Here is a 13,534-nt window from a genome sequence, read left to right as displayed (position 1 = left end):
ACAGACCCCCCCCCCCAGCCCCTTCCCCAGCCAGCCAGCCAGCCAGCCAGCCAGCCAGCAGCAGCAGGAACGTACCCTCCTCACAGTTGTCTCCCTTGTAGCCCGTGTTGCAGGCACAGCTGCCCATGATGCAGATGCCGTGGCCCCCACAGTGGATGTCCACACACTGGTTACTGGGGACGTCACACTCGGTCCCCTTCCACCCACTGAAGCACTGGCAGCGCCCGCGAGAGTACTGGCCGTTACCACTGCACAGGACCGGGCACGCCACTGGGGAGAGGGGGGTGGAGAGAGAGAGAGAGAGAGAGAGAGAGAGAGGGGGGTAAAGAGAGAGAGGGGGGGGGAAAGAGAGAGAGGGAGGGGGGGGTGGAGAGAGGAGGGTGGAGAGAGAGGGGGGGTGGAGAGAGAGAGCAGGGTGGAGAGAGAGGGGGGTGGAGGGAGAGAGGGGGGGGTGGGGTTGTAAGGCGAAATAGAGGGGAGAGGGTTAGAGAGAAAGGAGAGAGAGAGAGAGAGGGGGATGGATGGATGGAGAGAAAGAAAAGAGGGTTAGAGAAAGAGGAGTGTCTGTAGTGATAACTAATGGAGGATTTATTGAACCAGTGCCTCCAAACACTACCATGCTGTCTGGGACAGCAATCTGAACCCAATTATCACAGATGTGTCTCTCTGGGTGTGTGTGTGTGTGTGTGTGTCTATGTGTGTGTGTCTATGTGTGTGTGTCTATGTCTTACCTCTTGAACAGTCAGGACCGAGGAACCCAGCTAGACAGCGACACTTTCCAGACACACAGTCACCGTTGCCATGGCAATTGTGTGGACAATCCGTGTCGGACTCTGATTGGTGAGATGGAGAGGGGAGCAGAGAGAGAGAGTGTGTTAATTGGGTTGGCTGACAGAGTACGCATACACACACTTCCAGACACACACAGACACATGCAGACACACACATACAGACACACAGCAATCAGCAGCTTCTTCAGATGTATGATTAGGAAAGACTTGGTCCTCTCTGCTTACCGTAGTCAACCAATCAACACCTTATTACCAAGTATTATCCAGCTCCCAGACTAGTTTTTCTTCGTCTCTCTCCCCTTCCAGATTACCAAGATCCCTCCCTCCCTCCCTCCCTCCCTCCCTCCCTCCCTCCCTCCCTCCCTCCCCCTCCCTCCCTCCCTCCCTCCCTCCCTCCCTCCCTCCCTCCCTCCCTCCCTCCCTCCCTCCCTCCCTCCCTCCCTCCCTCCCTCCCCCTCCCTCCCTCCCTCCCCCTCCCTCCCTCCCTCCCTCCCTCCCTCCCTCCCTCCCTCCCCTCCCTCCCTCCCTCCCTCCCTCACTCCCTCCCTCACTCCCTCCCTCCCTCCCTCACTCACTCCCTCCCTCCCTCCCTCCCTCCCTCGTAGAGACGAGAGACCAGGACCAGATGTAGAGTAGACAGGGTAAACAGCTGGGCTGAGCAGAGTTTCTACACCTGTTGACCTCAGCTGGATCAATCATACAGTCCCTACACTGCCTCTTCACACGGATGAGTCTGTGTGTGTGTGTCTGTGTGAGAGAGAGAAAGCGAGGGCAGCAGCTCTTTATTACCATGTCTCAGCGGAGTCCTAACATCAGTGCTATTACACAGCTGCTGTCAATAATTTCATTAGCTGACCAGCTTCCTGATCTCCCCAGCTTTACACGACAGTCTGAACAGAGCCTTCCAATCACACACACACACACACACACTCATATACACACACACACGCTTCTCCAACCGGCCGACTAGTAGCTGGGAGGGCCTGCTTCGTTGACAGACAAATAATCCATTGTAAGTTCCAAGTGGTTGGCAGTTAGCTCGCTAACCTGTAATCTAGTCCTTCCTGATGAGACACAGCACAAGCTACTATCCACATGCTAATCAGCAAATATCGTGTTCTCCTCACATTTCACTGGGAGACAGGAATGCAGAAGGGAAAAGATAGTAAAAGGCAGGGATGGAGAAGAGAGAGAGAGAGAGAGAGAGAGAGAGAGAGAGAGAGAGAGAGAGAGAGAGAGAGAGAGAGGAAAGCTAGCTTGTACCTATGACGATGGTGTTGTAGGACACCTGCTCCGTGTTGCGCCCGTCGTTGTAGAAGGCCAGGTGCCAGGTCCCAGTATCCAGGAAGTGGATGAAGCCAGCTTCCTGCAGGCTGACTGAGCGGGCACGTCTGCCCCCGCCCTCAGACTCCAGGCCTCGCTTCTCCTTGGAGACCAGACGACTGCCATCCAGCAGCTCCACAAAATCATACTGGAGACACACACACACAGTTTGAATACAGATTTTTTAAGAGGATGGATTACAAAAACTCCACACTGTTCTCTATTTTTTTTCTCTAGCTCTCTCTTTATTCCTTGCCATCACTCTCTCTTGATCTCTACATGTCTTCCTCCACCTCTCTCTCTCTCTCTCTCTCTCTCTCTCTCTCTCTCCTTCCCTCTATCCCCTCGTCTTCCTTCCATCCCCCTCTCTGATTCCCTCCATTTCTCTAGGGACCCTGTTATTCATCTTTTCATTTCTCACACTTCTTGTTTTTCGCAATTAACCATGAACGTGTGAACAAGAAAGGAAAGCCAATATTATCTCCGATACACACACACACACACACACATGTACAAACACACAGACACACACAAACACATCATTTTACCTTGAAAGTGAAAAACATCAGTTCATATATCTCCAGTCCAACATGACCAGCCATGTCGATACCTCTTCAATGTGCGCTGTGTGCGAGTGTGTGTGTGTGTGTTTATTACCTTGGAGAACCGTATTGATTAAGGCTAGTCTATTAACACTGTAGGCTGCATGAGTCTCCCAGGCATCACAGGGGCCTTTGTCACCCATTAAACCTGTATTAGTGTGGTGCAGACAGGCCTCTCACTGCTGTGTGCATGGGTCTGCAGCGTCCTCCACAGAGCATGATGGTGACAGACACTCTATTGCACAGAAACAGACGACATGCTGACGTGCGGATGTACCTGCGTGTGACCGAGGGTGCACTTGTGTGTGTGTACCTGTGTGTGTGTGCCTGTGTGTGTGCCTGTGTGTGTGTGCGCCTGTGTGTGTGTGTGTGTGTGCACCTGTGTGTGTGAAGGAGGCAGGCCCTTGCGTCCGTACACTCCAACCAGTGCGTCTCTCTGGACAGAGATGTTGAAGCGGAGGAACTGGGGCTGGTCGATGTAGAGCTGAGAGCGCCAGAAGATCCCTGGAGGAACATCCTGCACGGCCCTCCGGCCCACGTCCACCTCCCCCGTGTCCACCGTGTTGTTCTCCTGCTGGAACACGCCCAGCTTACCTGGAGGAGCCAGGGAGGGGGAGAGGAGGAGGGGAACAGGATGAGGGAAGGGGGCAGGAGAGGAGGGAGGGGAGGGAGGATGCAACAGGGGGGGAGGAGAGGGTGGAGGGAGGAGGAGATGGGAGGAGGAGATGGGAGGAGGAGATGGGAGGAGGAGACGGTCGAGGGAGGAGGAGATGGGGAGGAGGAGATGGGGAGGAGGAGATGGGAGGAAGAGGAATGAGGAGGAGGAAGGACCGGTGGAGGGAGAAGGGCAGATGGGAGGAGGAGATGGGAGGAGGAGATGGGAGGAGGAGATGGGAGGAGGAGATGGGAGGAGGAGATGGGAGAAAGGAGAGAACGGTGGAGGGAGGAGGAGGAGATGGGAGGAGGAGATGGGAGGAGGAGACGGGAGGAGGAGATGGGAGGAGGAGACGGTGGAGGGAGGAGGAGATGGGAGGAGGAGATGGGAGGAGGAGATGGGAGGAGGAGATGGGAGGAGGAGAGTTTTATTTTAGTTTGAGCAACAGCTGGTAGTAGTGAACTGGATCAAAACCAGAATCCTGCAATACTAAAACACATATACATGAAATGTAGAAGTGTAAAAGGTCAGGATAGCATAACCTGGCAACACCACAACTTTCCATCTGGACTTGAGACCTCGGGATCAAAGAAGTCTAGACATTACGTACATACACCTACTGCAACCCAATAACTATACCACACACACTATGCATACATGCCAGAACATTACCTTAATGGCAAACACCATATGGTTCATGGCAACAGCTAGACATTACGTACTGTGACTCACACAGGCATTCACACACACACACACACACACACACACACACGTACATACTGTACATAGAGTGCGTCAGAGAAAGAAAGCTAGCCACCAGGGAGAACATGGCTCTGTGGTTCTCACTAATAGGCAGCAGCTGCCATTAATATCTCATTAATTAGACTAGAAGTGTTTCAAGGGGTCACAGTGTGTGTTTGGTTGTGTGTGTGTGCGCGTGTCTGTTTTAAATATGTATAGTCTGTCTTTGTCTACCAGTGTGTGTATGGGTTTTTCTGTTACGTGTGTGTGTTTTCATCTCTGTGTGTTTGAGTGTGCGTGTGTTTTCACCCATGTGTGTTTGAGTTGGTGTGTGTTTTCACCCGTGTGTGTTTGAGTTGGTGTGTGTTTGAGGCAGTAAAGCGGGTGTACAAAGAGCTCATTTCCCGTTTGCGAGGATGCAATTAGACACAAACGCTGCTTGTTAGGGCTGTGGTGAGCTTAGCCTGAGGACAAACACTCTTTCTCTCTCTCTCTCTCTCTCTCTCTCTCTCTCTCTCTCTCTCTCTCTCTCTCCCTCTCCACCTCTCTTTTCTGTCTCTCTCTCTCTCTTTCTCTCGCTCTCTCTCTCTCCATATCTCTCTCTCTCCATCTCTTTCTCTCCATCTCTCTCTTCTATCTCTCTCCATCTCCCTCTCCTCTCTCTCTTCTGTCTTTCTCTCTCCTGCCCCACCCTCCTCTCTCCATCACTGTCCACACCAACCACACACCCTGTGTGGACACACAGTGCCCGGAGACAACACAACCTGTCTGCTGAACAGATTTATTTTATAGAATCACGATATCATTATATTAGCCTGGTGATTTCTCTCTTTCTCTCTGTCTTTCTGTTCTCACCTGATGAAAGTCCATATGTTTAGCCTGCAGGAACAATCATATGCTTAATTGGATAGAACCATCGCTATTGTCTGTTTATGTGTGAGTGGTGTGTGTGTGTGCGCCTGTTTATTTGCAAAAACCCATTAATCCATGCCAGTTGAGAATCACTGCACACAAAAGTGTGGATGATAGAAGAGAGAGAGAGAGACAGAGAGAGACAGAGAGAGAGACAGAGAGAGAGAGAGAGAGAGAGAGAGAGAGAGAGAGAGAGAGAGAGAGAGAGAGAGAGAGGGAAAGGAAGAGAGAGGCCAAGGTTAGCTGAAGGAGGAGACAGGAGAGGAGAGAAGGAAAAGAAAAGGACTGGCTGTATTGATTCGAAGAGTGTGTGTGTGTGTGTCTGTCTACACTGTATGTGTGTTGACGTCGGTGTGTGTGTGTGTGTTTGGATGCCTAATGAGTTAATTAACAGACTGCTCCAAGGGCTGGAGATCTTGTTAGAAACGAGAGGGAGGGAGGGACAGCACTGTTAGCACTGATCATTGTGGAGCTCCCAACCTACCCTCCAAGAGACAGCATGAATACGTTAGTATCACTACCATCCTCTATAGAGCCAGCGACCGAGCATCTCCATAAGAAACCGCTTTAGAGCTGTTTGATGAGAAGAGGATGGGAGGATGGGACACTGGAGAGTCAAGAGATTTTGGTTCTGAGGACAAAGGAGCTAGGAAAGACACTGGGACAGCCTTGAGGGGAATGTTCTAAAGCTGATATGATAGGAACCGTGTGAAAGACTGAGACAGAAGGCTGACTGGGTCAACGAAGCGGCGTGTTGTCGTGGCGTTGTCGTGTGAATGTGAGACAGCGTCTCTGTGTGAAAAGCAGACAGGAAGGGAGAGGACTTCAGAAAGGGTTGGTGTAGTTGTAGTGTGGCCTGCGAGGGGGCACACACACACGCACACGCGCACGCACGCACACACACACACGCACACACGCACGCACGCACACACACGCACGCACGCATGCACACACACACACACGCACACACACACTACAGGGCCTGTCCTGGTAAGGGCCAGGGATAATTGGACCAGATGATTCATGGCTCCAAAGTGGCCAGATGCATCGATGCATCAGAACTGCAAGTGTGTTTGGTGTGTGGGTCGAGTATATCAGTATGTGTGTGTGTTTGTGTGAGGGTCAAAGTGAGAGGTATATAGAGTTCCCCTCCTATCTGGGCCTTTAGAAGGTTCTCACACAGTCTGGTCTATCTTTAGACTGACCTCCAGAGAGTCTCCAGATGTGTTGAGAGTCTGGAGACTCTCAACACATCAAAACCAAATGCTGCTCCGTCGTACACATACACACACAAAGACATGTGAACATGCAAGGATGTAAACAGTTTCAAGGTCACAAACACACACAAAAGCTCAATCCATCATAGATCTATTTTAGGTGGAGGTGGACTTCAAAGAGCCGTATTGATGAGATTGTCCATGGTATTAGAACTGTGAGTGTGTGAGCGTATGTGTGCGTGTGTGTGTGTGAGAAAGAGCTCACCATTGTCTGCGGCCAGGGCAGTTATGGTGTTGGGCGTGGTGTCTGATTTGGTCTGTCCGTTCTCAAAAGCGTAGTCTCCTGTCTCCTGAAGATGCCAGTTCAGACCCAACAGGTGCATGGCTGAGAGAGAGAGAGAGAGAGAGAGAGAGAGAGAGAGAGAGAGAGAGAGAGAGAGAGAGAGCGGGAAGAGAGAGAGAGGGAAGAAAGAGAGAAAGAAGAGACAACATAAGTTATTACTCTCTGCAGGCGTGAGGACTTGAATAAATCACAGACACACACACACACAGTGTTTCTATCTAGTTTCCTGCCGGTGAGAGACAGAGCAGTGATGCATACTACAGTAGTGGGGATGTGGGAAAGGAAAAGAACAACCGTGCATCTCCTCTAACTTGCTCTGGGCAGAACCTTAGGGTGTGTTTGTCTAAGTATATGTGTGTGTGTGTGTGAGAGTGAGTGTGTTTGTGTGTGTGAGAATCTGCTCAACTAAAAAGGAGGTTGTTTGTGTGCAAGGCCATATTTTAACCTGTGCCCAGAGAGGAGAGTGGGGCAGCAGAACATATTATCATCAAGCTGGCTCGCCCCTCCGGCAGCACATCTGACAGGCTAATGCAGCAGACTGGCAGCCAGCAGACACACGCGGGGCACAGTTGCTGACTTTAACACTGTTAACACTGCAGGCTGGAGCCCTGATGGAGCCAAGATGGCCTTCCTGGGAACCACTGGCTTATCCCTGATACGTTTACTAAACTCTGAAGAGATGGACTTGGGTTCTTCTTCTCTCTTCTATCCATCCATCCCTCCAGACTCTTCTTTTTCCTCTCATTTCTCTTTTCTGAGACAGCTGGCTTGTACACTGTGGCCAAAAGTATTTGTACACCTGCTTGTCAAACAGAACATTTCTACATCTCCTTTCTGTCACATCCCTGACAACAGCCTGGGGATACTTAAACTTGACTAGCCTGCTTGACGTAGGTTACTTAAACTTGACTAGCCTGCAAAGAGCCCTGATCACAACACCAATAATGCTGTTTGCTGCAAAATGACCATAAACGTACCAACGATATTAGTGTGACGAGGTTTTGTGTATATACCGACCAGGAGTCCACATACTTTTGCTTATATAGAGCAGCCATTCCCAAACCTTTCCACTTTGCGGCCCACTTGCATAGCTCAAATATTTTTGCGCTTCCAACAACACATCCGTTCACTTAATGTCACACATGTACACCATGGAAGCCAAACGGTTTGTGACGCTTTCACAGCAAAATGTATTTGAGCGATTGACAAAGTGTCCATCATCAGTGCCCCAGTAAGCCTACATTGTAAAGAGGGGTGACCTGCGTAGCTCCCATGGCCAGGCCAGCTCTGGAACTTCCAGTGAAGTTCAAAATGTGACTTTTAATAACCAGAACAGGTTTCGTTAACCCCTACACTCAGATTGTGCGGCTTGTCGCATTTTTTCATTGACCGATGAAATGTTACCTGTCTCACAGAGATCTCTCCCATTTCCAGATTTTTGTTGGAAACTGAGAAAGACATGCATGCTACATTATATTATCCATAGGGAACATATGACAGACCAATTATTTATGAGTTAACATGAACGACTAGCAAGCAAGCTGATAGTTGATTATATTATATGTAGCTAAAAATAGTTGGCTAGCCTAGCTAACGTTAATGCTCAAATCTTGGATAGCTTCAGCTAGCCTAGCTTGCTGATATAGAGTATGTCTAGGTTTGCCAAGAGGGGTTGGTTATGTGTGTGTCTGTGTTGTATCGTGTGGGTGTGTGTTTGTGAGAATATTGCTTTAGACGCACATGCTGGGTCTAATGAGAGGACTTATGGCCTGCCCCACTATGTAATACACACACAGACACACACACACACACACACAATAACAAGTGCAAAGGAGTCTCATACTCACTTTTATTTATTAACACAGTTATTGTGTGTGTGTGTGTGTGTGTGTGTGTGTGTCTGTGTTTGTGTGTGTGTGTGAGAGTGTCTGAGTGTGTGAGAGAGCAAAAAGCTGTATAACTCAGACTTTATCTGAGAAATGTTCTGCTGCCCTGAGATGGTAATGAAGTGAATAGAAGGCAGGGAGAGAGGGAGTGAGAGGGGGAGAGCAGGAGAGGAGAAAGAGAGAGGGAGTAAGAGGGGGAGAGACAAAGAGAGGAGAAAGAGATGGAGAGGGAGAAGAGAGAGGAGAGGAAGAGAGAGAGATGAGAGAGAAAGAGAGAGAGAGAGAGAGAGAGAGAGAGAGAGAGAGAGAGACAGAAGAGAGAGAGAGAGAGAAAGAGCGAGACACACACAGAGTCCAATTAGAGGTTCGACTTGGGAACGTTTACAAGGAGAACCCCCCCACAGCTGGGTTAATCCCCCCCCCCACCCTCTCCACATACCCTCACACACACACTCACTCTTTCACTCTCATTAAATTAGAGTCGTGCTGGGCCAGCCCGTTACCCAGAACCCCCTCTGAGAGGCAGGAGCAGAGGGTCATGGGAGAGATCTGGAGGATCGACAGGAAGCAGAAACAGGCTGTAGGGTGTGTGTGTGTGTGTGTGGCGGGGATAGGGGGGTGGGGTCAGAGACCTGAACATGACCACCAGACAACCTTGAGACATCATTGAGATGAGTGCGATTCAACGTTGAGCCAATGTTGAGACGGGCTCGAGGGTCTTGAGAGACCCAACATCGAACCGATGGAGGAAGACAAGCCACAGACAGCCTCTTCAGGTTATGGTGATGCTATGCAGCTAACACGCTAACATCACTGCACCTTTCACAGCAGCGGGAGCCTGCTTATCTGATGTCCTCCACCTTCCTTTAGGAAAGATCTTTACCCTATCACACAGGTGTACTTCTGTACAGGTGTGTGTGTGTGTGTGTTACTATAAGGAACGTGGGGGTTGAGATACCAACAGACAGAGACGAAGCTTAAGATGAAAGAAGAGGAAGTGACATCTGTGCACAGTTCTGTTTGGGATCTGCTCTCCATATATCTACATAACTTAGCGTCGAGTGTGTGTGTCCAGCTGTGTGTTTGTGCGTGTGTGTGTGTCGCCGTATTGTGGGTTCTACACATTAATGTTGAATCAGTGTTACTGAGGCCTGTCTGTGCACCTGCTGAGAGGCAGTCTGTATTAGCATGTACCATTAGCATTAGCTTTAGCAAACACAGATACTACTAAACAGCTTTGGCATAAGCATCCACTATTATATGGGACTGATTTTGTGTTAGCATATATGCAAAGACTTAATGGGGATGCCGCTAATAAGCTTCTGCATTTTGATCCACAACTACTCTATGGGGCTAATTTCATGTCATAATCTATTCTGAGACTTAATGGGTATGCTGCTAATTAGTGTTAGCATCTTATAATTAAGATCACCATCACCATGGATATTTACAATAGGAATTGATGACAGCAGCAATTAGCTTTGTACGGGTTAACTTTAGAAGGTTACATGTTGTGTAAATATTTTAGAAGGCCATTACAGTCTGTCTGTGTGTGTGTGTGTGTGTGTGTGTGTTTGCCTTTACAGGGGTTCCATTATAATTCCTCTCTCACAAACATGACTTTCATTCAAGTCATGCTCAAAAAGCTTTTTGTGTGCTAGTGAGAGTGTGTGTTTGCGTGTTTGCTTGTGTGCTTGTCTGAGACTGTGTGTATGTGTGTGAGAGAGTATGATAGATTCAGTGGAGAGAATGATTTATCTCTGTATCACTCATGCTTTCCATCTCCCTTCTCTTTTTGTGTGTTCTCTCTCACATAGAACTGAAAGAATGAGACGAAACACTTCTCTTTCAGTAGCTGAAAGTAATGCATGATGAATACTAACACTACAACCTCCACCTACCCACATTTTCTCTCTCTCTCTCTCTCTCTCTCTCTCTCTCTCTCACTCTCTCTCTCTCTCTCTCTCTCTCTCTCTCTCTCTCTCTCTCTCTCTCTCTCTCTCTCTCTCTCTCTCTCTCTCTCTCTCTCTCTCTCTCTCTCTCTCTCTCTCTCTCTCTCTCTCTCTCTCTCTCTCTCTCTCTCTCTCTCTCTCTCTCTCTCTCTCTTACACAAACACTAAAGAGGTAAGAGCGGCATGATGGCTCCGTGTCAACAACCTTCTCATCAGCAAGAAATCTTCTCCAATAGCGGTGTTTCATCAGTCGCCATGCTTGTTGAAGACCAGCACAACCAATGGGACATAGGGAATAATTCCTCACTATCTGATTGGCTGTCAGGATGGAGGGACATGAATGGGTGTCGGGGTGTGTGTGTGCATGTATGTGTGTGTGTGTGTGTCCTACCTATGCAGTAGCAGAGCAGGACGGACAGCAGCACAGACAGCCCCACAGCGCTCAGGGCTGTGCATCTCCAGCTGCAGTACTTGGAGGACTTCTTAAACTTGAAGGCGCTCCTGGAGAGGGTGTTCCTGGGGAGGGGCCGGGTGGGGGGCGAGTACACGGAGCCGGTAGCCATGGTGTAACCGGGCGTGGCCGTGCTGAAGAGGGGAGTCGTGCCGGTGCCTGTCTTGAAGAGGAAGTGCCTGGAAATGGAGAGAGAGAGAGAGAGAGAGAGAGAGAGAGTGAGGAGATGAATGAGGAAGGGATGGATAGAGGGAATAGAGGAGGAGGAGGAGAAAGGGATATTTAGGGGAAGGGTGGGGTGGAGGGGAAGAGCACGAGGGAGAGGGATATGGATAGAGATAGAGAGAAGGAGGGAGGGGTGGAGGAAGAGAGACATGAGAGAGAGTTAAGTCATATAACCAATAAAAGGGAGATCAACAGATGGCAGAGATATAGATGAATTGGATTTGACAATAATAGTCAAAGAGATGACTTCTCAAAATCATAGTCACAGGAGACACACACAAGACACACACTTGTAAAGACTTCAGATAAAAACAGACGGACATGATACCTACTGGTCTCTTCAATAGCTTTTGAAGAAGGGTCATCACATACTGTACACACACACACACGCACACACTGGCTCATACAATATCTCTATCTCTTTGCAAGAGCGTGATCTAGTTACTGTGGATGAATTATATCTTACTCTTGACATTTGTGTTTGACTGTAGTGTGTGTGTGTGTGTGTGTGTGTGTGTGTGTGTGTGTGTGTGTGTGTGTGTGTGTGTGTGTTTGTGTGTGTGTGTGTGTGTGTGTGTGGGCAGGCGGAGCGGTAACATACCCGTCCCCATACAGCCCCTGGTGACAGTCAGGTGGGAACACGTCCATCTCTATAAGGTTGTCATGGCCGTTCTCAAGTATAGACTGTCCGGCTGACCCTCTACACCACGTACACACGTACACACACACACACACACACAGACACACACAACCACAGACACACACACACACACACACACAGTTAAAGAGAGACGGACACACACATGCAACAGTCACTATAACTAGCCCACTTATAATGAGATTTTTGTCTTGTTCATTAATTAAATACCTTGTGTCTGAACGCCATGTGTTTGTGTGAGAGAATGTGTTTCAGACTGTGTATGTGTGTGTGAAAGAGGGTTTCTGTGTTACATGTCTGTTTAGTCTAATTTGAAAAGTTTGTGACAGAGAGAACCCAGGGTAGAACAAAAAATGAGAAAGTTGGGAGGTATAAATTGAGGGTGAGCAGTGGAGAGAAATGAAAAGAGCCAGAGAGACAGAGGTGTTTGTATCAAAGGAAAATATCATAAAACCTCTAACCTGAGTGTGTAGATATACAGAAACAATACAACCGGCTTATCAGTCCGCTAATTAAAAAGACAATTAATTCCACAGAAATCTTATCCCCCCTGCTGAGAGGGAGGGGTTGGCAGTAGTTTTAATTGGTTCTGCGTACTTTGGTTCAGAAGGTTCCGGAACAGAACCCTATCATCTCTCATCATCTGACGCAGAACGAAGACAAGCGGAAATAGAAGGATTCAAATTTAAATCAACTTTATTAAAGCTCTAATTAAAAATACAGTGATTGTGAAACAATGGTGATGATAATGAAGATGATGATGAAGGTGAGGGGGATGATTATAATTAAAGAATGTGAACTCACCCTAGAGTTCCATATTTCCTACCAACTTCAAAAACATCAAGTATCGGAAGACAGTAATTAAGACCCCATTTAGGCCCATGTATGACCCTTGTGCAGAGATGGGAAGTAACAAAGTACATATACTGTGTTACTGTACTTAAACAGATTTTTCCAGTATCAGACATTTACTAACTATCTATTTTTATGACAACTTTTTAATTTCACTACCACTTTTTTTACACAAATATCTGTACTTTCTATTTATTAAATGTTCAAGCCAGGCTCGTTAATTTAGATTTAATCTGTATTTGGTGGCATGAAAGGTTCGAAAAAAAACGTTTCTAACCAAAACGTTTCTAACCAAAAAGTTTCTGACAAAAAAGTTTGGAAAGGCTGAAAATCTTTTTGGGGAATTTTTGTAAAAAAAGAAAATTAAAAAAGAAAATACTGTCAGAAAGGTGTGTCAGTGCAACTCGGGCTGGAGACCAACGAGGGCTCCACTATGGAGAAAAGCTAGCCTTATAGCTAAATTAGCATGCTAAGCTAATACCCCTTCTCTTCTTTCACCTCTCTAGGCAGGGCCAGGCTCTGGGACAATAGCCAGCGACAGAGAGACGCTAGTTGTAAATGTTAGCGTGAACTGAGGACAGACACACACACATAGGGAGACAATACTGTTTACTGACTGGTGAAATATGGGATGGTTAGAATAGCTTCACACATTTCTGGAGGTGACAAGTGAATCCGTTGGCAGGGAATTGTTTTTGCATAATAAAAAGGCTTAGCCTGTTGACAACACAAGTTAATTTACACGGTTACCGTTATATTCAAGCCACCAATGGGGTGTAGTGGTACGTGTTTTTTTTCCCTATAAGCTAGGGCTGGACACAGCTTATAGAGGCTAAGCAAATGATGAGGTAATGCTACACTAATCTTGGTGTAGCATTTTGGACGGGAAGAATTTATCCACAGTCAGTTACCTGTGTGAACCGAAC

The 13,534-nt window shown here is 48.0% G+C and overlaps 1 protein-coding gene across 1 annotated transcript in view; it reads right to left on the bottom strand.

Moving 5' to 3' along the window:
* Positions 1–13,534, bottom strand: part of tenm3 (teneurin transmembrane protein 3) — a 175,066-nt gene that overhangs the window by 49,614 nt on the left and 111,918 nt on the right. The window contains exons 6-12 of the mRNA XM_084686437.1: positions 11,700–11,798; positions 10,814–11,052; positions 6,507–6,626; positions 3,096–3,310; positions 2,055–2,262; positions 732–833; positions 76–270 (exon numbers count right to left, since the gene is read on the bottom strand). Coding sequence (XP_084542563.1) covers positions 76–270; positions 732–833; positions 2,055–2,262; positions 3,096–3,310; positions 6,507–6,626; positions 10,814–11,052; positions 11,700–11,798 — 1,178 coding nt within the window. The remainder of the gene's footprint in view (positions 1–75; positions 271–731; positions 834–2,054; positions 2,263–3,095; positions 3,311–6,506; positions 6,627–10,813; positions 11,053–11,699; positions 11,799–13,534) is intronic.

Source organism: Hypomesus nipponensis, chromosome 22 (genome assembly GCF_054491055.1).
Source record: "Hypomesus nipponensis isolate SF chromosome 22, ASM5449105v1, whole genome shotgun sequence".
Lineage (NCBI taxonomy): Eukaryota > Metazoa > Chordata > Actinopteri > Osmeriformes > Osmeridae > Hypomesus > Hypomesus nipponensis.
Note: the sequence above shows the minus strand (reverse complement) of the source record. Positions and strands in the feature narration are given on the sequence as shown.